At 40.7% G+C, this 22,727-nt stretch overlaps 2 protein-coding genes across 2 annotated transcripts; both read right to left on the bottom strand.

Annotated features, from left to right (window-relative positions):
* Positions 1–515: 515 nt before the first annotated feature.
* Positions 516–7,393, bottom strand: LOC111259444 (uncharacterized). Its single transcript, XM_022831457.2, has 4 exons — positions 7,315–7,393; positions 6,603–6,700; positions 5,105–6,259; positions 516–963 (listed from the first exon to the last, which is right to left on the bottom strand). Exons 1-4 carry the CDS (start codon positions 7,389–7,391, stop codon positions 956–958), a joined length of 1,338 nt encoding a protein of 445 aa, XP_022687192.2. The 5' UTR covers positions 7,392–7,393; the 3' UTR covers positions 516–955.
* Positions 7,394–13,079: 5,686 nt separating this feature from the next.
* Positions 13,080–15,896, bottom strand: LOC111259445 (uncharacterized). The gene is made up of 4 exons (XM_086967897.1): positions 15,699–15,896; positions 15,388–15,530; positions 14,807–15,066; positions 13,080–13,661 (listed from the first exon to the last, which is right to left on the bottom strand). The coding sequence occupies exons 1-4, from the start codon at positions 15,735–15,737 to the stop codon at positions 13,456–13,458; spliced, it is 648 nt and encodes a 215-aa protein (XP_086824023.1). The 5' UTR covers positions 15,738–15,896; the 3' UTR covers positions 13,080–13,455.
* Positions 15,897–22,727: the final 6,831 nt, after the last annotated feature.

The raw sequence follows: 22,727 nt of genomic DNA on the forward strand, positions 1-22,727 counted from the left end.
CTGTCAGGCAGCTGGAGTTTATGATTACGGGAAGCCAAGGTCTTTGAAGACGAACCGCTCATCGCAAAGCTAAGTAATTGAGATACCTAAATATATAAAGCATATACCTGGCTCATTCTTTCTGCCGCTACGCTAACCAGAAGTTATTTGCAAAAAAGAACTCGACTGACTTTTGGTATGTGCTGAAATGTCAAACGTGCCAAAGGGTGTTGTCTATGTACCGCAATTCGGTTGTGTACTAACCATTGTAATTTAGTTAACTTTATCTGACTTAAAAGAAGTGACATTTTAGGATTTTTTTTTCTTCATAAGAAAGCATCAATCAGAACGCTTCTCTATTTTCAAAAAAAAATACCAAGAATATAAACAAATAACAAGCACTGGTCATGGCATTTACATTCTGTTGTTAATTAGACGCGACTGAATCCTTCGCATCCAAATGGCGATTCACAATGAACCTTCTTAAAAGTGAAACGCATACACGTGCCGTACCTAATCATACAAGCTTTGTGACGTTATATTATTATAATTTATTTAATAGTACCATATGGTTATCAGGTTTAATATAGTCTTCTTGTAACAGCAGTTCCAATGCAGCAGCATCAAATACCATAAGCCCTATCCTGTGCGCAGGCGAAAACGCAAAAAAAAATTATATAATATTATATAAGGCTTGTATGGACGTTTTAATAGATCATAGTTTGTTTATTTGTTAGTTATAGCCATCATAAAAGCCATCCCTTACATAATTGGTGTGTTCAACGCGGTGCTGTGACCGCGAAATAAATAAAGCTTTTATGTCTCATTAAATATGCCGCAGAGTTTTTGGTGTATTTGCACTCCCTGGCTAAAACGATCCGCACCTTGAGCCAAGGGAAAATTTACTCAACGTTAGCGTAAACTATATCTTCTCACACTGATGGTGTCCTAGGCGATTATGACTTACTTTGAGATATTAGCCGTCTGTAACAAATCAAAGTGTATGTGGTTAGATTCATCGTTTCGAAGCTCTGAAAAGTAAATCTTTATTAAATAGCTTCTATATGGATTTGTTTGCAGGACGCAGAGTTCACTGGAAGCTAATTTAGGGTTTGTCCTAATCCAAATTACGAAGCGGTTTCCGAAAGAAATCAAGTTATTTTCCTCATTTTCGTTAAATGTGTTTCGTTAAAAAGGTCCTATTAATTGAAACATTCATAAGTGGGTAAATCGTCTGGCGAAGGCAGGAGTTCATAACCATTAATCTGTCTTAGCGTGGAAAAGAAACGGCCAATATCTCTGTATTAGAAACGCATTTATGGAAACATTTCAAAGTCGATTGGCTGCCATGAGGTCGATAAATAGTCGTGTTAGCGCAATTGCTGACTACGGCCTTCTTTACCTCGTTTACCCGGTTTAACGAACGGATTACGTGATTGATCGGAATCGGCCTCGTTCGCACTAGAGGTTTTAGCCCCCACGCGGCATGCGGTATGATCTATGGTGCACAACTGTACACTGGTCAAGAGAACTCTGATACGCCTAAAGGGACGAAGGTAACGAAAAACTGCCCCGCTAAGCAATAGACACATCGGACCGTGACATGCATAGCAGAATAGAAATGTCAGCCAAGCACGTTCATTGTGTAAAGAAACGGCCGTCAAGGCCAGTGCCCAGGTTAGCGGTATCAATGTTGCTAGTAAAATTGCGCTAATGACACTCCGAAAGGGTAAGCGAGCCATACAATGATACATCGCCTCCTCCGTCTGGTTCCGGCATTCTTGAAATACTTCGGCGAAGCGAACGATGTTGATAGACACCGCGTATATAAGGGGTATACCAAGAAACAGCCAGAAAGCAGGAAGGTTGCTAATGAAACAAATGCCGTGGCAACCATAACATGGCGAGATCCGGTCGTTCGAGTCGAGAGTAAGGTTAGTGAAACTAGCTATTCCAACTGTTACGGCAGGGAAGATCCAGGCGTAGAGGCAGTAACCTGCGAAGAATGTCGATAACCGCTTGTCACTATTCTCAGCAGCGTATTTGAGATAGGTCCACACCTTATGCAGCAGTACGTTGGTCCACGCAAAGCAGGAAATTGTGCAGAAATGGAAGGCAACGCCGAAGTATACGCAAGTGAATCGCGTATGACAATTGTTTTTTGTAATCGAGACGTGAAACAAGAGCTGGGCGCCCAACAGTGAAGAAACGAGGCAAAGTATGATATTATCCACCGGTGACGGTCCCGATTCGAACGGGTGAATCTTACTATCAACACAGCCGAAACAATAGGAAACTATTGTTAACACGAGACAGCCTATTGACACGTAACTAAACCACGTCTGTCTGACAAGAAAATAGCTCATCGGATTATTGGCCAACGACCCAGGCCCCGAGCCGTCACACCGCGGCAACGATTTGCCATAAAATATTTGGCGGCAACCCTTTTTCCACGGGTCAAACGTATGATCGGCTTTATCGCAGAGCACATCACTGTTCTGCCAGCGTAGATTCAAATAAAATTTTGTTTCGTTTTCATCGGACAGCTCACCGGAGTCCAAGTGCATAGGCATCGCAGCATTGACGGGGCATCTTAAATCCCGTGTCAAATGCCGCCGACACAATGCGCAAAATCGATTGCGGTAGAATACGCTATCGCACTTCGAAACGCCTACGTTGATTGTTGGCAGATAGATGAGATCACACATGACAGCCAACCTATTAGCGACATGTCTGCTTGGAGCGCGAATTGTCGCAGATTCATTGGCGCTAATGTGCTCACATTCTAAATCAGTCGAGGTTTCATAATCGACGTTAGGGTTGCAGGGTCTGGCGGCAAACTGTTTCTCCTTTCTTGTGAGGCTAGCAGGAGGGTTAGTTCCGAATGGGCAATTACCTATAGCTCGGTGAACAGAAAAAGTTTGCAATTGTTTACGACAGTGGAATTCGACTTCCCAAAAAACTAGATCCAACACATCATCGTGACAATGAGCGCACACAATATTCCTATATGTGTTTAGTGTCTTTTTCGAGGTGACTGGAATTTGAAGCAGGGCGTCCTCAGGATGCGATCCTGAACACAGCTCGCTCTCAGGATAATTTTTCCAAGACGGATCACACTTCGAGATCATGTGATACGAAATATTCCTATTTGACCTGACACAAGTGAGTAGCTTAAGCCTCTCTCGCGAATACTCAATATCTGCCAAGGAGCCAAATTCCTTTTGAAGTTCGCTTACTTTATCCCAACAACAGTCTCCAAACATAACGCAGTCGTCATCACACGAGCAGCCCTCTCTGCTTCTTGTGCCTCTGTTGCATGAATAAATATCATCGTTACAATTAAGCATCGTCGAGAACGTCGTATTCGGGTAGAAACACCGACTGAAGTCGTCAATTTCCGAGTTCTCAATGGCTCTTACAGGCCGGCGTTGGTCGTAACGATAAGGTGTAGTGGAACTGATACTAGCTTCCGACTCATCAAAGCCGCTTCGAAATTCCGTAGAATACAACAAATCGTTCCAGTCATTTACCTGCAGGAAGGCTTGTTCCGGTGAGGTGCAACTCCTGCGCAAGGCCGTAGAACTATTCAGATCGCTTGAATTGCCCTGACGCACCTCACCAACAAACTCAAAAAAAGGCACCGCAGGTTTATTGTTAACGTTAGCTTGACCTTTTTTAGTAGCAAGCAAACCTTGTGCGTAGACAAAAGGATTTATTTTAACTTGATATATAGGGTGGATCATAGAAGGGTCTCGGTCGAGAGGGCCAGTCTGATTCGTGGTAGAGCGCCTTGTTCTACGGTCGCCAATTCGATTGGTGAATTTAATCACTGGCGATGGGGCCATAGTTGTACTTGTCGTTGTAGGAATCACAATCCGAACGCCTGCTGGCAGGCTTGTGTTAAGATATGGAATTTCCATAGAAAAATTTTGCTGCCGCTGGTCCGCGTTGGGCTGATGTTTTGGAGGTGCCGATAGCGTTTGCTGTCGGACGGAGAGGCCACCCAGAAAATTCAGAGGTTTCTGAATTGGAAAAAGACCCTCAGAGGACGAGGTCTCGAGAGGTGTATCGTTCTTGACAGTGGCGGCTGTCTGCTTAACCGGTGTTTGCGAAGTCAACGGCAGTGATACCGCTGCTGTCATTGGTCGCTCAATGGAACGAAATGTACTCTTGATAGGAGCGCTTGGAAACGTTGTATCAAAGGTTTCCTCAACGCTTTTAAGATCGCGCTCATTGAAACGGCTGATGGTATGCCCTTTTCGAGGCACGCCGTCAAAAAAATAATATCGCGGCTGACGTGGCCGGTCTACGAGATGTTTCCCGTAGAGGACCGGCCGACCGCCAATGGTGATGGTAGCAGATGGGATGTTGTGCACCAGATTGATTGGCGGCCGTTGCGGACCTGCCGCTGATAATGACGACGAAGGCTGCTGCACCATAGGCCACGCAACTCGAGACGGAAGGCGCTGGTACATCGGTAGGGGACTGTAGAGTAACGATCTCATAACCATATTGTTCGCCATCTGGCGGGACTTTTCAATGTCGAATTGTCTCTGGGTCTGCTTAGCAAGACTTCGAAAATCTCGCCGCCGGCTGAGGGCACCAGTTAGCAAACCTATTAGCATCTTGTAGTTGCTTTCGGCACCAATAGTTCGGCCAAGAACGTTGGCGTCGTCATTCTCATCTACCACATTGATGTCCATCCGTCGTCCCATGATAGGTTTTAAGAAGTGACTATCCACTTTATCTGAGAGCTGAGGAAAACCAGACGGCAGGTCTTCATCATAAAGCGTAACCTTGTCGTTGTATTTGTGAGTTAGTGCAGACGATACCATAGGTTTTGGTCTAGCGGATTCTGATGTAACGAATCTACTTTGAGAATTTGTCATCGCACGCGACTTAAATGTATCTAGCGCTCTAGCTACTGGGTCCATGAGAAATTTGTCTTGCGTCGAATTATCGTGGCGAAGTTCTTGCTGTTTACCCCATTCGCCCCTTCGCTTGCCACTATTATTGTAATACTTGTTACTGTCATATTTAGTATTTGAAGGAAAGCGCTGATTGTCTAGTTCGTATGATGGATCATTTACATCAACAAATTTTGGCATTCGATGCTTCTTACTGTTTCTATTCGCGTTATTGCCAGCAAGCATGAGATTATTAGCGTTCAGGAGATGCATCATGGTGCGAATGGTGGTAGCAATGTTTGGAAGCTGTTGATTAGACCCTCCTAACTGTAACGTAGGCTTCTGCTGTGGCTTCCTTTGGAAGTGCGTCTTCTTCCCTGGGTTAGCAATATTACTATTAGCAGAATTCGGCTTTTCTGCTAACGGTTCAATCATCTGAGGTAAACTCATTGGCCTGCTGAGTGGGGTGGGAATTAATGGCGTTGGGGTCGTTGTCGATGCAGCCGACATGTTAGCTAGTTGCTGTGTATAGACGTGAGGAAGGTAGTAAGGGCTACTAATGCCGTATTGAGGTACGCTATAATGAGGCACCTGTTGATACTGCATAGGTTTAACAGTGACATGCTCTTGTTGCTGTTGCAGTTGCTGAGGCCGACTGACACTGTTTTTGATACCGCCGACACCAGCAGTTTGACTTGCCATCTGGGACAACTGCTGATAGAATAGCGGTGCCGGCCTGTTAAGCATTTGCAGAAGCGGCAGGAGATTAGTAAGAGCTGCTAGCGGATTCATTGAAAGCTGTGGAGGTGGCAAAATCACCTGCGGCACTTGATACGTAACCGGTGATAGAACGGTCGTTGAATCGCTCTTAGAATTTGACCCTTGCTGAGATTTACTAATCGCCATAAAACTACCATTTGTTGATGGTTCTTTCGTTGTCGAATCCATACTCTGCTGTTTCTTCTTTTTATTTTTCTTCTGGTGAACTCTGTTGTTGGTACCAGCCGTAGAAGTAGTAGTGCTATGATCATCTGTAAGATTTTTACCGCCTGCCGCTGCTTGCGATGCCTTCTTCGTTAACGTTTTGCCTGGTCTTCGTCGTGGCGTCATTGTTGTCACTGTCATCGTCGCCATCGGCATAGTCGTGTTGATACTCGTAGTGGTTAATGGTTCCGTCGTTAAATCTGGTTCATCGGTGACCTGGCTCTGCTTGTCGAAGTCGACTTCCTCTAAAGTGGCATCCAAACTGTCATCAGCCGTTGATGGGGCTGGTGTTATCATAATGGCGGTGGCAGTGGTGGTTCTAGCCGTCGATGCTGATGTTTGCTTTGAACTTCCGGGTCTCATGGGTCGGCGAGTTGTTGACATACCTGCAAGAAAAATTAATTTTTTTTTATTGAAACAGTTTTTGGTATTTGGGACCAGTCTTTAGCCGTTTATGTATCGATTATATTAGGCATCGTCAACATTGAGTCGGGAAATGCTGCAAGTGTGCAGAAACAGCATTTTTTTTTTTTACGAAACAATACCTGTGCGATAAATAGGACAACCACATGTAAGTAGTTGAGGATAATTCTTAGTGTAGCTTGAGCATTGCTGCCAGCGACAATGTGGTACGGTGTTAAATTCAGAGATTAAACATTCCATTGTTATTGATGACTCCTAGTCTACTTACTTAGATGCACGTTGGTGTTATAATTGTGGAAAACTTACGTTCAGTTGGTCTGCGGGTCACTTTTCTGTTATATGTAACATGTGAGGTAATGCCGTTACGGCTCAAGATGGCTGAATTGTTGTCAGACGAGATATTTCTGAAATAAAAAAATTAATGCGTGTCTGTCCTCGAAGAACGGACGGAAATTGTATATATGTACGAACATGATTGTATTTTGTCTGGAATACCCTTTTACACCTGTTATGAATATCTTCCATCATCACATTGTGGTGTACTATATGTTGTTGTCGAGATAACAAAAGTCATGTTCAATCTATTGATACATGCCGTATATATCTGCAGTAAAGCAAAAGGGATCGCTCAACCTGGCTCGTCCATATGCATAGAACTGCTTTATGGGAATAGCAGATTGAACTATTCAAATCATATAACACAAATATTTCTTGGAAAATTTCAATAAGTAACGCATGTCGGCGAGTTAGTCATTTTATGTTATCATAAACAAAGAAATATGCAGCGGAGCATCGTTTCGATACCAAAAGTGATAGGACACTACCTTCTGCGGCTTGTGCATAGCCACCGAAGCACAGATAACCCTAAGCTTTTCTATGAAATTTCGCTGTTGCAACACTTGGCCATAACAAATCACACCGATTAGTCCAAAGGATTTCTTGACGACTTTTAAAATATTTAAGAATGATTATACGCACCCCCATTACTTGTGGGATTCGTACCAAATACATTACTTACTTAGGACTCCTTGTGGAAACGTACGTAACGGATGGGTCACTATCCGTTTCTGGACTCTCGATGTATTGGAGTTCCATATCCTCTGGATGCAGGGTTAGCTGCTGAAGGTCATCATTCACCACCTTGTCCTCTCTGGACAACACTGCTTGTCCAAGTGCCCCAGTATGATTCGGTGTAGTTTTTAGCGTATCTAACAGTTGACAATATTTAAAAGTGATTTCAATTCATTTGCATGCGCCTTATGTAACTGCAATGAGAATCATTTCAAGATATATTTTCTTTTTGGACAGTTGTATAAATTCGACGTAAGATGAAGAGAGGTTGAATAAGGGTCCAAATTATAAACGAACGATTATATGATAAAGTGACAAAGGTCATTGTGACACAGAAGATTGACAAGTTATCCAATTAATAAATCAAACATGAAACTATTTTGTAAGCTACGCGTATACTGTACTCGTTATCACCGATGATTGGCCGTTGAATGCTGCGTTTGACCCAGAGCCTACAAAAAGTTCTTGACGTAGTTGATGTCGCGCTGTTGGGTCTGTACCTCCATATACACTGTAGTGGACTTCGCGCGAGCAATCGACAACTGCCCCTTCATCGCGGTCATCAATAATGCTTTCTTCATTTCGCTGTGTAGTAGAGTCATCGAGAGAAAGTCGAGCATCGTCTTCGTCAGCTTCTACTTCCATCGGCAATTCCTGATAAAGGTTTAACGCAGTTAGCTGCTGTAGAATATTTTTGGTTTTCTCATCTATGGACATGACTTTGTCAACTTCGTCGTGTGTTAATAGACCAGCAAACGATGGCATCTTATAAGGAACACGCGTATATTTGTCGACGCTCGCTTCCAGAGGTGTTTCCGTCTGCATCTCGGAAGTGTTTTGACTAGTCAGGGTGGTTTCAGTGGCATCGTCATTATCAAGCAACGTAGAAGCTGCAGTGAACGCATGTTCAACGGCCGTTTCGTTCGGGGAAGGAAAGCTAGTTATTGTTTGCGTTGCCGGGGTAGCGATATACCGGGACGGCTTCGAGGTCGAAACACCTTGATATGGTCTTTTTTTGCGAGGCGGTTTACGATCAGGTTTCTTCGCCTGTAACTGCTGTTGCGGCTTAGCTTTTTTCGAAGGTATTGTCCATAACCTTTCACGAAGCGGGTCGCCATCTTCACGACCTTCGGCACGAAACTGAGCCGACGCCAAATCTTCAGGTTCAGTGTGTGACCATATGGAACGGAACTCGGCTTTTGGAAAGTCTATTGACTTTAATGAGCCAATCCGATTTTTGATAGTTTCAAAGTACCTGCCAATAGATTTCTTCTCCGCCGAGGTCACCGTTTCTGACAAACTGTCTTTGGGCAACAGCTGACCAGTTCTCCATTCCACCAAAGGTGACGACTTAAGGTTGATCTTCCTAGGTTTTCGTTGAATTCGTTCCTGCACTGTTCGATCCGGTGTCTCACCCTCTTTCGTAGGCGCCACTAGCTCCCAGTCTGCTGAGTCAACTTCGTCCATCACAATGGTGGGCCTCGCAAGCGTTTGGGTCACATGGATTGATGGCTCGGTTGTTACAATAGCTCCCATTTGACGAGCTATGCGGACGAGTCTCTCTTGCGATTCAGGGTCAAGTGGGACGTCATCTCCGAGTTGCCTCTCTAATCGAAGGTCACGATGCTGGTCTTCGTGTTCTACAGCAACTGCCGTCCAAGCGATAAACGCTAAGAGTAGTAATGATTTAGGCCTCATTTCAGCTTCAGCTTCACTCACACACTGTGCTAATGGATATCTTCGCACATGTCTGCCCCGACAAGCCGGCTAATGTAGAGCGTCCGTCCGGGTACCCAGGCGCACGGGACAGAACACGTTTTGAACTTCAACGCTTGGAAACCGCTTCGGACGGTTGGCGGCCCGGCTCGTAGTCCCGACGAACAATCAGCTATTACGGACGACGCTCACAGAAAAAGTCTGCACTGATAGCCCAGAGTGCGGGTAAAGCGGCAAGGGAGTCCTTCTAGCCAGTGGTGAAAAGCCCTCTCGCTTGGAAGGAGGTTCGCACTTACCAGATGCCAGTACTCGGTTAGAAAGTGCCTCGTGACAATCAGACGATTGTTGTTGGTACCAAACGTTTCCTCAAGCCTCGTTGTTCACCTTTGCTAAATGATAACGTGATCGTAACATAAGGCAAGGGGATTTTCACAACATCAAGCTCAAAAAGAATTCTAAGTGCCGGCCTAAATTTGGTTCTGAGTTGTCACCCGGTATCTTGCCTTCTTTCAATTCATCTTTCTTTGTGATAAAGTGATTAAACTTGGTAAAACACAAAACAACATGCTATTATCTGTATTCGACACATTATCGCCGTTCACGGATGCGCCGTTGAAGCTGCTTGCAAACTGCTTATAGTAGTAGTTGTAATAGAAAAGGAGTAAAAAGGTCCAAATAAGCCACCTGCGAGTGTTTCTGATTGAGCTATCTGGTTGGCATAATCTAAGCTCGATAACACGCTCGCTGATTCGTTACGGAAAGCAGAAACAGATGGCGTTACGCACAGAGACACAAAAATACATATATATGAATTGAACGAACCAATACGCGGCATGTAGACCGCCTCTAATATATGCATCCGCTGCTGTCAGAACAACTTGGAAGAACTACGCTGCCGTCATCAACCGGTAACTTTTCGCTTTGAGGTCTTGTCGCTTCACCTTGTGACCCATTGTGTCACACCATATTGATGGTGCAAACGATAGCCTTTCTGAGCGATCTTTTCTTCTACAGGTAGCGCACATAGTGAAAGCGGATGTCTGATGTCTACTGCGCGCAAACCGATATGTAAATATATCTAGCAATATTATTGTTATATTCACTGCTAGTTATATTCGATCAGAACCATAATTAGTTACAGAACGTTGGACATTCGTAGGGCTCTTAGCCTATATTAGATGAGCAGATACGTCCGTTCTTTTTTTTTTTTGCTAGGCATGCGATCCGCTAACACTCGATGTAGTATCTAGCCAAATATTACTGATGCCCGTAAGAGATGTGCGAATATTAGGTTTTTGCGGTACTCATATTGTTCCTACCTAAGAAACAACTAGCTCAACTTGGTCAATGTTTACATAATCTGTCCACAGGTCAAAAATGAGCTAAATACATTGTAGATAAATTAAGCAGTACTTTAACTAGCCAACGTTTGTACTGCATCGCTGTGCCCACAATAAAAGAATCGAAGGCTAGCCAGGTAGATTTCCGCTGCATGACTGTTTAGGACCCATTGGAGAGCGATACCTTACACTTTTAAGTGTTGTTAATAAGCATAATGTATGGAAGACCAACATAATTACTTCGAAACATATATTCCTCTTTAAGTAACAGCGTTAGAACGCGCCTGTGCAGAAGAATTACTCCCATGATTCCCATTTTAATTCATCTTCATGTATATTTTCAAGGGTGGCATTCACAATCTTTTTTTTTTTTTTTTTTTTTCGATTTAGTTTTGCGTATTGCAACCAGCCAGCTCTACGAATCCTTTGTGGCGCTCTTTTCTTTTATTGAACGGATGACCTATACTGTATTTCTCTAATTGTAAGCTTTGTTGAACAGCTGCATCTTAGTCTTAAACAGGAAACATAGTTACCTTAATCCTGCACATGAGCGCGTTGAGCGGAAAAACCAATATCTTTCACGCAACTCGCCGTCTTAGGAACGAATTCCATAAACTATAATCTATTAATTTTGATTACCTAAATTAAAGCTTAATGAATATGTATTTTGAATTTCTAAGAAGTGTCAGGACAGCCTTCACGAGACCAATTTTACTTTCAGAGTAAGCGGCGGCGACGCCCATTTCGTTGATATGCCGCAATTCATATGTGCACTGATAGACGTAGGCAAGCAGGTAGGTGCATCTTCGGGGGGACCTGGATAGAGATTTTGTTGTAGTACAATTGCTTCGAAGATCTACATAGGACAATGGTGCTTAATGAGCTTCTTTGCTTAATGAAATCACACTAACGAAATTTAGAACATGAAAATATTGCGTGATTTTTCTATGGAAATACTGTTTACATCAGATAGGCATTTTTTTTTTTGTTTTATGACAAAATCTCTATTATGCACTTACTATCATTGCCGTGTTCCAAACAAATTTTCGATGCCATGGTACGCTTCATCCGTAACCCACTTACGATCGCTCGTAACGTACGCGTTTGTTATACAGAGCAAAAATGTCTAGCCATCTAAACCGCAAACTTTTCGCTCACACGGTTAATATTTGATACGACCTACATCGATTCCGTTCATTTGTTAAGGATTCAGACGTATATCCTGCATGAGTCTTTCGTATGTTCAATCAAAAACAAAACACAACCGTATACATTCGGAACGTATCGTATGTGTCATTAATGCGGAGCCATAGGCCTATGATATCCCTTGAGGAATGATAAATAAATGATATTTCCGTGGAAGCTTTTGGCGTTGCAATAGAGTTATATACTGTCAATAATTTCAAAAGTACAAATGCAAGCCAGCGGTACTATTTTTATGGAGATGCCGTTTGCGAAGCGTATTGCGCCAGTATCCGGAATCTAGCAACAGTGTATCATATTGAGAGCCGAGGCCTACAACCTATATTCTTAAAGGACTAACAATATTAATAGAACACGCTATCGCTGCGAAGACGTCCCTAGGTTTTTATCCTATCCACTTCGACACTTTACTATATTGGTATAATTAGAAGAACTGCCAAGGAAAAATGCTTAACCAATCGGTCGTTGAGTTGGTTGATCTGTGGTCTTATGTCACGAGCACTGAACGCATGGTTCAAGTTAAACAGGTGGCAGGGAAACTTCAAGTTTATAGTTCACGTATAACTTGCAATAGTAATATTTTCAGTTATGAGACTAGTGCTCAGTGAGCAAGCCTATCTGATGCTTGTAGTAAGCAAACAATATGTATTTTATGCTATCCAATTAAAGCGGTTCGAGATTCGGAAGTTTGCAACGAGGATGTCGTAGAAATTTAGAATATCATCAATTGAAAACCATTTTTTATACCTAAACACTTGTATAGCTAAACCTGATTATTTTATTGCTAGTTTTGGACCTAGCATAAGCTTTATATAGCAAGCAATTTGCAATGGGACATTGCACGTTATAGTGTCATAGCTGGATTTCGCCATTTAGAACTAGGCTGCCTACAATGAGCGGAATGTTTACTTTTAAGCCTTAAAATACCTCAGAAAACGTCTGCTTATAATGTTCTATATTCAATATCTATCGAAACGTATCTGTTTTGGTGAAAGGTCGGTTTTTAATCCACAGATGCGGTGCTTGTATACATGTGGCAACTCTCATTGTTGGAATATATTACCAAGCCTAGATTTTTTTGTACGCGGCGTTCAATGGCTTTGTGTGCTCATAGATTATCGTAGCTCCGAGAATTTAGTTAACTAAATACGAAGCTATAGTAATTACATCTAGAGCACTTTCTACGATGAGTTTTCATTTCCATAAACCACATCACTTTATTGTAGACGTGAAGGCTCGTAGAGCCACACCCTTGAAATCTTTTTTGGGTCTCTTCGATTACCAAATCACCTAAATGTCTGTTATTATATTAAAAACTCAAACGTTTGAAGCTTCTGTGAAGGTGGATGGTGTTTGACATGAAAAAATTCAATCTAAATGTATATATTGTATCAGTAAAAAGGACTGCATCATTATCCGAGAAAAACTTACACGTTTTTATTTTGCGGATATATGTATATATATATATATATATATATATATATATATATATATATATATCGTGAGCTAGAAGACAATTTTTGATTTTTAGTTTTCAATTTGATACCAAAATTAAGGTTTCTTTCTTACCAAGTCCATACCGCTGAGTTAATAAAGCTACGATAATATTAAATAGCTAGTATTAAACTGAGATATATGACTGGTATCGTGGATCTATTATTATATTTGCTTAACTTCCAGCGTCTCCTGGTCAACAAAAACAACATATTCACCTTTTGTTGCACTAACTGGTCCTCAACAAGGAAAAGGGCTTTTTTCATAAATTATATGTAATTAATACGCAACGATTGACCAATCTGTATATGCTCTTCAAAGTATCTTTTCCGGCTTTACCAGGTACCACTCCGTGTCGTTATATTATTGAGCACGGTACTCGCCGTAGCATTATATAAGCTTGCCATTATTTTGATATCTGAGGCCACTGTAACGTCTTTAACTTTCGACGGTGCCATCTGAATAATGAGGAGAATATAAGAGATCAGAGCTCCGCCGATTGTTAGAATGAAGTTGCGCGAAAACGTGAAGAAGTTCCAGCCTAAAAATAAGGTACAGGGTCAGAAAAGTCATTACCAATACAATGCCCCATAAAGATAACATCTATAGCGATTAATTAACGGCAATTGTCCTTTGCTAGCATTCCTAAATAAATCTCTATTGATTCAATGAATTATCAACCTATATAATGAGTGAAGGAATGGTAAACACACGATAGGAGTCCAGTAAAGTTTGACCGATTCACTATTAGCTAAGCAGAGAGTTACTTGTTGATTTGTATTTAACGAAAACTATAAACTTTAGATCAAACTATTTGGTTCAGTAAATGCAGAAAGTAAGCTTCTATGTGGCATGGAGCTATTCTCAAACGGTGTAACTGTCTTGCAAAGCTGTTTCAACATGTAATGATTGAAAAATATAGATTTGCCCTAAGCCTGGACCGTAAAAGCAATTGCAGACCGAACCGTGAAATACAAAGTTGATGAGCGTGTGCATAAAGGTACTCGCTTTACATAAGAAATACTTAGAAACCTGCAAACACCAGCTTACAAAGATGATAAACCCAAACTTTTCAGGCTTACCAACAAGAGAATTCGCCTCTGCTAGGGAAAATTCCCTTGGATAACGCCAAATACGTAAAAAGCTATAGATAGACGATATCTGCGTAGCAATTAGCCACTCGTGAAATCGACCTACCGATTCAGTTGAGCCCTGATCAAGTGCCTTTTTTCTTGAGGCCAATTCATTATGCTATGCTAATGCAGGCATAATCTTTGTGACAATGTAGTGTGATTGGAGTGATTTACAGCAAAGCGCATTTATGGCACATGCATGCATTCGTAGAGTATGACACTGTTACACACATTCTGTGGTACTCTGGGGAAGTTCCAGCAATTGTTTGCCTTTGGACCTTAGGAATAGATGTGGAATTTCCGTTAGGTACCAAGTGCAAAACACGATACGTGTGCTGAGAAATTGGTCGTCCAATATTTTGCCATGAGCTTAAAGGTCGATTAACTTAGTTACGTTGTCCTCAGTTACCAGGACGTCAAATCAGTTAGAAAGTATTATTGTGTAACGTGTATTAGATGACGTTTGTTACAAGAAGACAGTGACAAAAAATTGAAGATTTGTCATAGAAGAGCTGGTGATAATGGTCGCAATACAAATATTCATTGAACTAACCGCTCATGGCAATTTCCGGCTTATTCATCTGCGCGACTAGTAGATGGGCCTGCGAAAAGAGCTCGAGATTTTCCTCCGTTGGCGCGTGGTTGATCATCCGATGTACAAGCATCGTGCATGCATGTGCAGTCTCAGTTAGTTTGGCGCCAAAAATCGATAAAGATATGAAGAGCATAAAGAAATTCATTAGGTTTATGAAGAGCTGCAGCAGCTCATTTGGATCGTCAAAATCTGGATCGGACGCCTTTCCATTGTAGTACCTGAAACCATGACAAGATGAAGTTCGCGCTGCTGGCCATCCCATTGCCAATTGAATTTTTAGAACGTTATCCGTGGCCTACTGGCTGCGCCTACGAAATCTACTGCTCCAAAAAGGATACAATACTAATATGAGCTCGATTAAGGCCCTGCCGCTCTCATTTACGCATGCTTAGTTAAACGGGGCTACACATAGGCTATACAACGTATAGATTGAATTGTATTTAGATATTTTCGTTCAACGCTGCCAGATACATTTGTGGCTTAAAGAGTGAACATACGATTGTATTGTGGAATTAAAAACAGCTGGAAAGTCCTCAAACCTGGTAACCTCAAGGCAGACACCAATCACGAAGAGGCCAGTCCAGAAGAAAGCCATTTTTTGAAAAAGATCGTCCGATTTTAAGACTGTTTTGCTCAAGTTGGATTGTAATCGGCGCACAGCCTGAAGCTCGACGAGACTCATCTGCAATTAGAGAAAATAAATAGTGACATTTGCCGGAGTTTGTCTTGCCAAGCGGTTTTGATCTAACTAATTTTCGAATTATTTATCCAGTCCACAAAGAGAATAAATGATGGAGAGGCAAAAGTAGCTTTATAATAACATTATGGTTATTTCGTTGTATTTATTTACCATACAGACACGGTACTGCCTGTCACAGTTAACAGCCATGGAGGTGTTAGGTGGTTGTAGTTAGTTATCGTAGTAACAAATCGTAGTACAAAAAAAAAAGTAAAAAATGAGCCAGTATTATACAACAGAATAATTTCGAATGACTAATTACATGAAATATTTATACTTCAAGTAGCTTTAACTATTTCAAACTTTTTGGACGAGTGTGACCTGATTTGAGATGCGGGATAGCTATGGGAGATCAAGGCGTCCATTCTAATCTCTGAGGATTATATCGAAAAATACCTATCCTAGCTTAAATTCGAGCTTCTTCAGCGAGTACGATTGAAGAGCTGAATAAAGCACTTAATTGCATATCCTGGCTTTATTATTATCATCACTGACAAGAGACATATGAACACTGTGTTGTTAACGGACGAAGAATTAGCACATAGTCAAAAAATATATCAATTTTTAATATGGGTTGCCTCTCTGCTTTTGGGGTGTTTCGTATACAATGCATCAAATATGTTCAAGAGTACTTTCTGAAAGATGACATTTAGGCGGTAGTGGTCCCACTCTTGTCGATGGATCTTCGATTATTGGTTTTATTATTTTTGAACCTTTTTACGTTGACCATAAACGTGAGCACAGCTACAAACGCTTAAAAATTCAGAGTAGCAACATTAACTATGTCGTCTGCAAAGAAAAATTGATTTGCTTCCATAACATGGGAGCACCCAACAAAGGGTCCTAATGCAATCCAAGCACAGCCCGCACAGTTTGTTCCATAGAACTTTTACTTGACTAATCATTGTCAAGTGTCGTGTGCATTCTCAGGCCGCTACGAAACAAAATTGACATCAGAGCTTACTTGACACTCTTGTACTCGTAGCTGTACTGAAATTTCAAGCGCGACTCGTTTGCGTTATTTCGAAAGCAACATAATGAAATGTCGGAAATTGTAAAAATTCGGAAAAGAACGCAAATGCTTAGAAAATTAAGTGTTTTTGTATTCTCTCTTCTCGTTTGGCCTGGTGATACTTTTGTCGTGTCGATCTGTACGACAGCAATGCTTATACATCGCGCTTCTAGAGCCCTAGGGTGGACCCTCCAGAGGGTCTGATAGTAGATTCATAGGCTCCATAGATGTTGTTTTTATTCGTTAAAACGATTATTTGCTTAATGGACCCAGTCACAGGATGTAAATAATGATTCCAAAAAAACCTTGCTCGTCTTGGTCTTAAAGGACAATTTTAGATCATATCTGGCTGTGTCTTTGATACTGCACCGATATAGAATACCTATCAAATTAGAAATTATACGTTATTTATGAATTAGACAAATTTGACTGAGAACAGCTGATAGGCAACCACATCTTCTATTATAAGCGCTAGACTCCTAACAAACCTTAATATTTGCTAACCTTAATATATAGCTGAGATTAAAGGTGTCATGAACTAATTAGACAATGGACGAAAAAAGGAAGCAGGAATTATTGTAGATCCAATGAGTTCTATATCTGAGTTATATTTGTCGGGTTAAAATGTTTTATAGTACATGCTGAAATCAGCAAGAATTTTTCTGAGGTGACGGTACTCCCTGAAACTTTAAAGCTTATTTTTAAATAAGGCTCGAGTTGTGGGCTCTGGCGATATAGTGCATCTAAATCCAAATGGACACCTGTAATATTGGATAATCTACGTATTTCTAAAGCTCAAAAGTTTGCACTTAAGTATAGGGTACGGCACCTAAGTGAGCATCTATAGAATCGAAAATAGAGGATGCAAGAACCATAAAAGAATAGTTGCCTCATGCAAAGGTGCTGTGACGCTTGCCGAAGGAAGCGTATTTAGCCACTTACTAAACTTTGCCACCAAATCGACAAAACAGATACAAATGACAACTAAGAATCGGTGAAATTTTTCGCCGTTGACGACAGGTCATTGTCTTTAACGGTAAACTTTGCCACGTTTGAAGTTACGCGATCTGAATGTATACATTAATTGCAGAGCTGCGAAGGAGGAAACAGCCACAATAGAAATTACTAGAAAACGCCTTCGAATTCAATTCTTTTCTAATTTTATTCGTTCTCGTGGAAGGTTGTGGCTCTAAACGGGGCGAAGATTCCCTCGCAGTTGATTAGCAGTTAACTAGAGAGTTCTAGAAACTTAGCACCAGACTTTTGTAAAAAACAACAGTACATACCGTCACCTTGTTCGTTCCTTGAGCTTCGCCGACGTGTCTCTGAACAATCATGTTATAACACGCGAATAAATGCTTCTCGTAACTGACCATGGTCAAATAAAAGACGACCTAAATAATCAAATCTCAGTTAGTAATGAACTTAGTTGGTTCAATGGTACGTCAAAAAGATACTGATACAATTACAAAGCATAAATAACAACGAGGTAACCCTTCGACGGCTCCTACAACAAGTTTTTTTCATTTTAGTGCATGCTGAGACTATATCGATAGTACAGACAAAAGAAAATAAACACCAACACGTTAACGATTCTGACAGGTTGATTGGTAATGGCATTTGCGCCCCTTCAAATAATTCGGATTAAATGGAAAAATTGGGGTCTATGTATATTCTAGCAGGTTTTGGCGTTAATTAAAACAAGATCATCAAAGCCAAAGAAGAGGGTACGGTAATGTGACCGATGGAGTTTTGGTTCTTTCTCAGTTCTTGATATTATTTCAGAGAAAAAAAAAAAAAGAAAGCGATATCTTATAGCTTCATCCGGAATTATCTGTTATGTAGGTCAACAGGAAATGTAAATTGCACGAAAAACATGGATCGTCATGGGCTAATGACTACGATCTTTCCTTTCATAGAAAAAGCAATCGCGTATTTACCTATGAGAACCTAGGCCACTATCTAGCTAAATATTTATTGGCGTTAGAATATACCGTATAATGGATGTGATATACGTAAATCGTAAACGCATTTTTCAACATTTTTCAGGAACTAGGCGCTTCGCTCACCAAATACATACACTGCCAAATAATACACCAAACAAAAAACGTTCTCAAATGCGGAACCACTATGACAACGAGCGTTGCGCAATGCTGACTGTCGTTTCAATAGCGTAGCTAGAATTACTTTCCGCATGTTCCTTGTAAACCTTCAGAACAAGCTCCGTCAAAAGGAGTCGGCCACTAACGAGATTTTCGATATCGCTGCATTGCCATTAGATTGATTATCTCGCCTAGGTTTTCGTTGATGCAATACTTGCGACGCTTGTCTTCTTCCCTATACAACGATAACCTTTTTTACTTTTAAAAGAACGAGTTTTTCAACTATTTCTGCCGTACCATCGTGGCTATTGATAAAACAAAAACATGTCTTGGAACGCCACCCTCATGTTGTACCATTTAAGATAGCAAACGTTTGAGATAGCTCTAATAGAGCCATAGGTCTTTTTAGAAATAATCGATACCTAAACAGTGTAATCAATAATGAGAAAGCGAGTGTTAATTTCATAGGCGCACGCTATCATTCGATATTTCGGAGGACATTTTTGGGTTGAAGTACCATTTGCCTGCTATGGCAACGGATCAAACATATGTCACCAATTTTCCACCTTTAAAACTCTCAGAACCTATTTTTCCATATTTCCTTATTTACTAGCTATATAAAACAGGTCGTATCATGTGTTGGTGGGATCATAAATTTTCAGATGCATCTAAATGTTTCGATATAGATGATATTATATTTCGTTGTCTAACTTTTATAAACCACGCATGTATATGTGGGCAAAAAAATATTGTAATTAAGTACAACTATGATCCTACGCTAGCTTGACCTAAGACTAGCACATACAATATATATTCCCGAGGCTGTGACAAGTGGAGTTTTGAATAGAACGTCGATACAAAGCATTATTGCCACCGACTGCCGGTCCCATGGTTCTAGCGTAATTCCGCACCAGTGACGCACCTGAAATAAAGATTTCAATTGTTTGGGCGAGGATGAACTATACAATTAGGGAAAACAGTCGGCTTTTATAAAGCTGCCAACTCAATCTGCAGTTTGTAGTCCGCAGATATTTTTTATGGTTGGGTTTAATAATACCGATATAGATCGTATGTGCGAGAGGTTGCATTGTTTTGGCTGTCTGACGTGTTGATAGCCCTAGCTGAACGAGTTTTTCGGTTTTGCCAGATCGTAGCGCAGACTACTGGTATATTATATATTACTTATTTTGATGTTAATACAAACACAAACATACTCAGCTCATGTTCAGATCTAATTATTCCGTGTTGGATCTACAGCTTGAACCTGCTTAAAAAATCATTTCCCCTGATGGACTGCAAGTTGGCCTAAGACAAGGACAAGTTTCTCCCGAAGTGTACGCTATTGAACTTTTCCGTATGACGGTACAGAACTACGTAGATCTTGCCGGAGATAAGCGTGCGTCTTATATACCGTCTTTATTTATGTAGTATTGTCAGCTATATAACATAGTTGGACGACAATCCGCCAGTCCCAATATAACTGACAAAATCTGACATTGTTTCACAATATATTGAATACGGCGGATTTACTCGTCTGATTAAAGATTGAGCCAGCTATGTTTTATGGCTGCTTCCAGTAGTGTGGCCACTAAAAAGGACAACAACTCAATTCTTCTAAGGGTCCTAAGTTTCTTCTAAATATTCAACTCTGATAAATAGGTTAAAGGAAAGCTATTTTAGGTACAAGAAGTTACGATTGTACGTATTCACTCTAAGTTCATCGATGACTCATAATTCAAACAATCAAATATGAATCACTTGTTGGCTGACATTAGAAATATGGTTACACCTTTTTTTTTTGTATATCAAACCCCGTTTACAATGAACGTGCTTTCTATATGTGTATATTATGTGTCATCTACTATTCTACATCGTCCGGATTAAACGGTATGCTCGAAATGCGTATTCGGGCAGGAACTCAATAGATCTAGAAATAATAGGGGAAATTTCATAGAAGAAAAAATAAATCATCGCTTTCAATGAATTGTAATAGGTGACATCGATCGCGTACCCATGTTTGATACGAAGATCAGTTCATACATAAGGTAAAGGTACATTTACGGGCGGAAAACTTTTGCAGACTATGTCTCATTCAAGTGCTGCTCAGTACCAATCATATACTCTCGCAAGTACTAAAATTAAGGAAACGCAAAAAGAAGCATTCCTCTGCGATCAGTAGTACCAGATACCTTCTCCAATCGTTAGTTTATCTATCGATCTCGACGAACACTAAGAAATCGTCATAGGCTTAATTTCGAAAACTCTATACCTGGTATCTGTTCATGTCTTTTCTTGTTCTCAATAGAGTTTCTATTTCGCCGCTTCAACGTTTGCCGTACATATTATATACCAATACTATGTATGTATGAATTTTCGTTTTGCTGAAAAAAGCTATAGAGAGAAGGTGAAAGCTTCCGTCTGCGCCAGAAAATCGAAGAACCAGTAGAAGTTAACGCGTGAGATAATCGGAGAGGAACAAAAGAAATGAAAACTCACATTTCAGTAAAGGGAAAGAACCTATCGAGTTGAACCTATCAAAGGAAGTGCGCCTGGCTACCTGATTAAAAGCTTGACGCGCATCTCTACTGTTGTAATTAAAGCCATCACTAAATATGCACTAAATGGAGTGTCTCGCTTGACTCAGTTAATCAGATCTGTTTCTTGCTTCTTCTTCTAAAATCATTCGAGGTTTATTTTAGTAAGCATGTGTTCAAAAAAACCGTGTATATATATGTGTATCCAAAAGGTATCTCTAATCCTAATTGCGTTTCTGGGACACTGCCTTCATTATTTCGATATAATCTCAAGGTATTGATGCAGATTTCTCAAATGCGAGCTAACAATGCGATAGAAAAAGCCGGCGGTTGGAATAACGGAAAAAGGGTCATAGTCGTGCAGTGATGAAAGTGATATTCCGAAATCCGCAGAATTTTTAAAAGAAATCGACACCGGTCAGCGACCTTACTGTCAGCCAATAGCACCATAGAAAGTCTGTCTAAGTCAAGGAAAAATACATATGTTGATAAAAAGTGTATTAAAATGTTCGAGAATCCGTAAACCGATGGTTCTGTTGCGAGCAATGGTGTGCTTTCTTCGTTTGGTTGTTTTGGTCAGTATTATGATCACTGCTCAATACAATAGATTAGTAAAGGTATACAGAAGCAGGCATATGCGGAAAGATTATGCTTTTGTATGACGGGTCTCTTAGTAGCAAAATGGGGCAGAACTTCTGTGGGATGTATTTGAATCAATAAGACCAAAGCATCTGGACTCTGTTGTCATCAAACACTGTACCTTTGGTGTGCAGGTGACACTTTTTGCCGTAATTGTGCCTGGTGGCTCCTTATTAAGGTTAAAGGAATATTTATTATGGCTGATCCCCATGGATGCTTGTATTTTCATACATTATCACGCAGACTGTATGCCGTATCTTTCAGATTCCGTAAGGTAAATAAATTACAGCGTCTTCGTAACAACACAGCATTAGGTGTGCTATGTGTGGTGTACACCCAGAATTGCCAACTTATTAGTACTGATTGAAACAAGCTTCCTACGGTGAATACAAAAAGAGCTTTATGAATTGTAGACAACTAGGGGTAAAGGGGAAACAATTTACAGATCCTAGTATTCGCACCTATACACGTATATAATGATATTTACAAGTACAAACGTAGGGAAAATTTAAGAGAAGACCAATAAATGTAATCCTGATTCCTCTGGGAATCCCTTGCTCGATACGTTAAGTTTAACGGTACATTTGTAGGCTATCGACTGTGCGAAAAACCTTCGTCGGTGGCTACATTATTTATGATCAAAGGATCGATAGTTTGCGTCTTATATTTGACATAATAATCTCTGAAAAATATTAGTGTAAGCGAAACAAGCGGCATCTATACCAGAGAATATCCATATTAGGGTTGCCAAATGACCCCTCTTACTTGTGAGCCAGTTATTTTCAGCACTGAAATATAAGAAAGATTGTTCGCAATATGTTTTAAGCGGCTCTTTTAAAATCAGTTGTTGCGG

This window comes from Varroa jacobsoni, unplaced genomic scaffold (genome assembly GCF_002532875.2).
Source record: "Varroa jacobsoni isolate VJ856 unplaced genomic scaffold, vjacob_1.0 scaffold_331, whole genome shotgun sequence".
Taxonomy (NCBI): Eukaryota; Metazoa; Arthropoda; class Arachnida; order Mesostigmata; family Varroidae; genus Varroa; species Varroa jacobsoni.

Bases quoted from the DNA above. Each gene is read 5' to 3' on its own strand.
- LOC111259445 (XM_086967897.1), bottom strand. From the start codon at position 15,737: ATGGCTGTTAACTGTGACAGGCAGTACCGTGTCTGTATG. The intron at 15,067-15,387 runs GTTTGAGGACTT...TCATGGTTTCAG, and splicing joins GTCTGCCTTGAGGTTACCAG to GTACTACAATGGAAAGGCGT. The intron at 13,662-14,806 runs GTTAGTTCAATG...CCTTATTTTTAG, and splicing joins GCCGGAAATTGCCATGAGCG to GCTGGAACTTCTTCACGTTT.
- LOC111259444 (XM_022831457.2), bottom strand. From the start codon at position 7,391: ATGGAACTCCAATACATCGAGAGTCCAGAAACGGATAGTGACCCATCC. The intron at 6,701-7,314 runs GTAAGTAATGTA...TTTTTATTTCAG, and splicing joins GTTTCCACAAGGAGTCCTAA to AAATATCTCGTCTGACAACA. The intron at 6,260-6,602 runs GTAAGTTTTCCA...TTTTTCTTGCAG, and splicing joins GACCCGCAGACCAACTGAAC to GTATGTCAACAACTCGCCGA.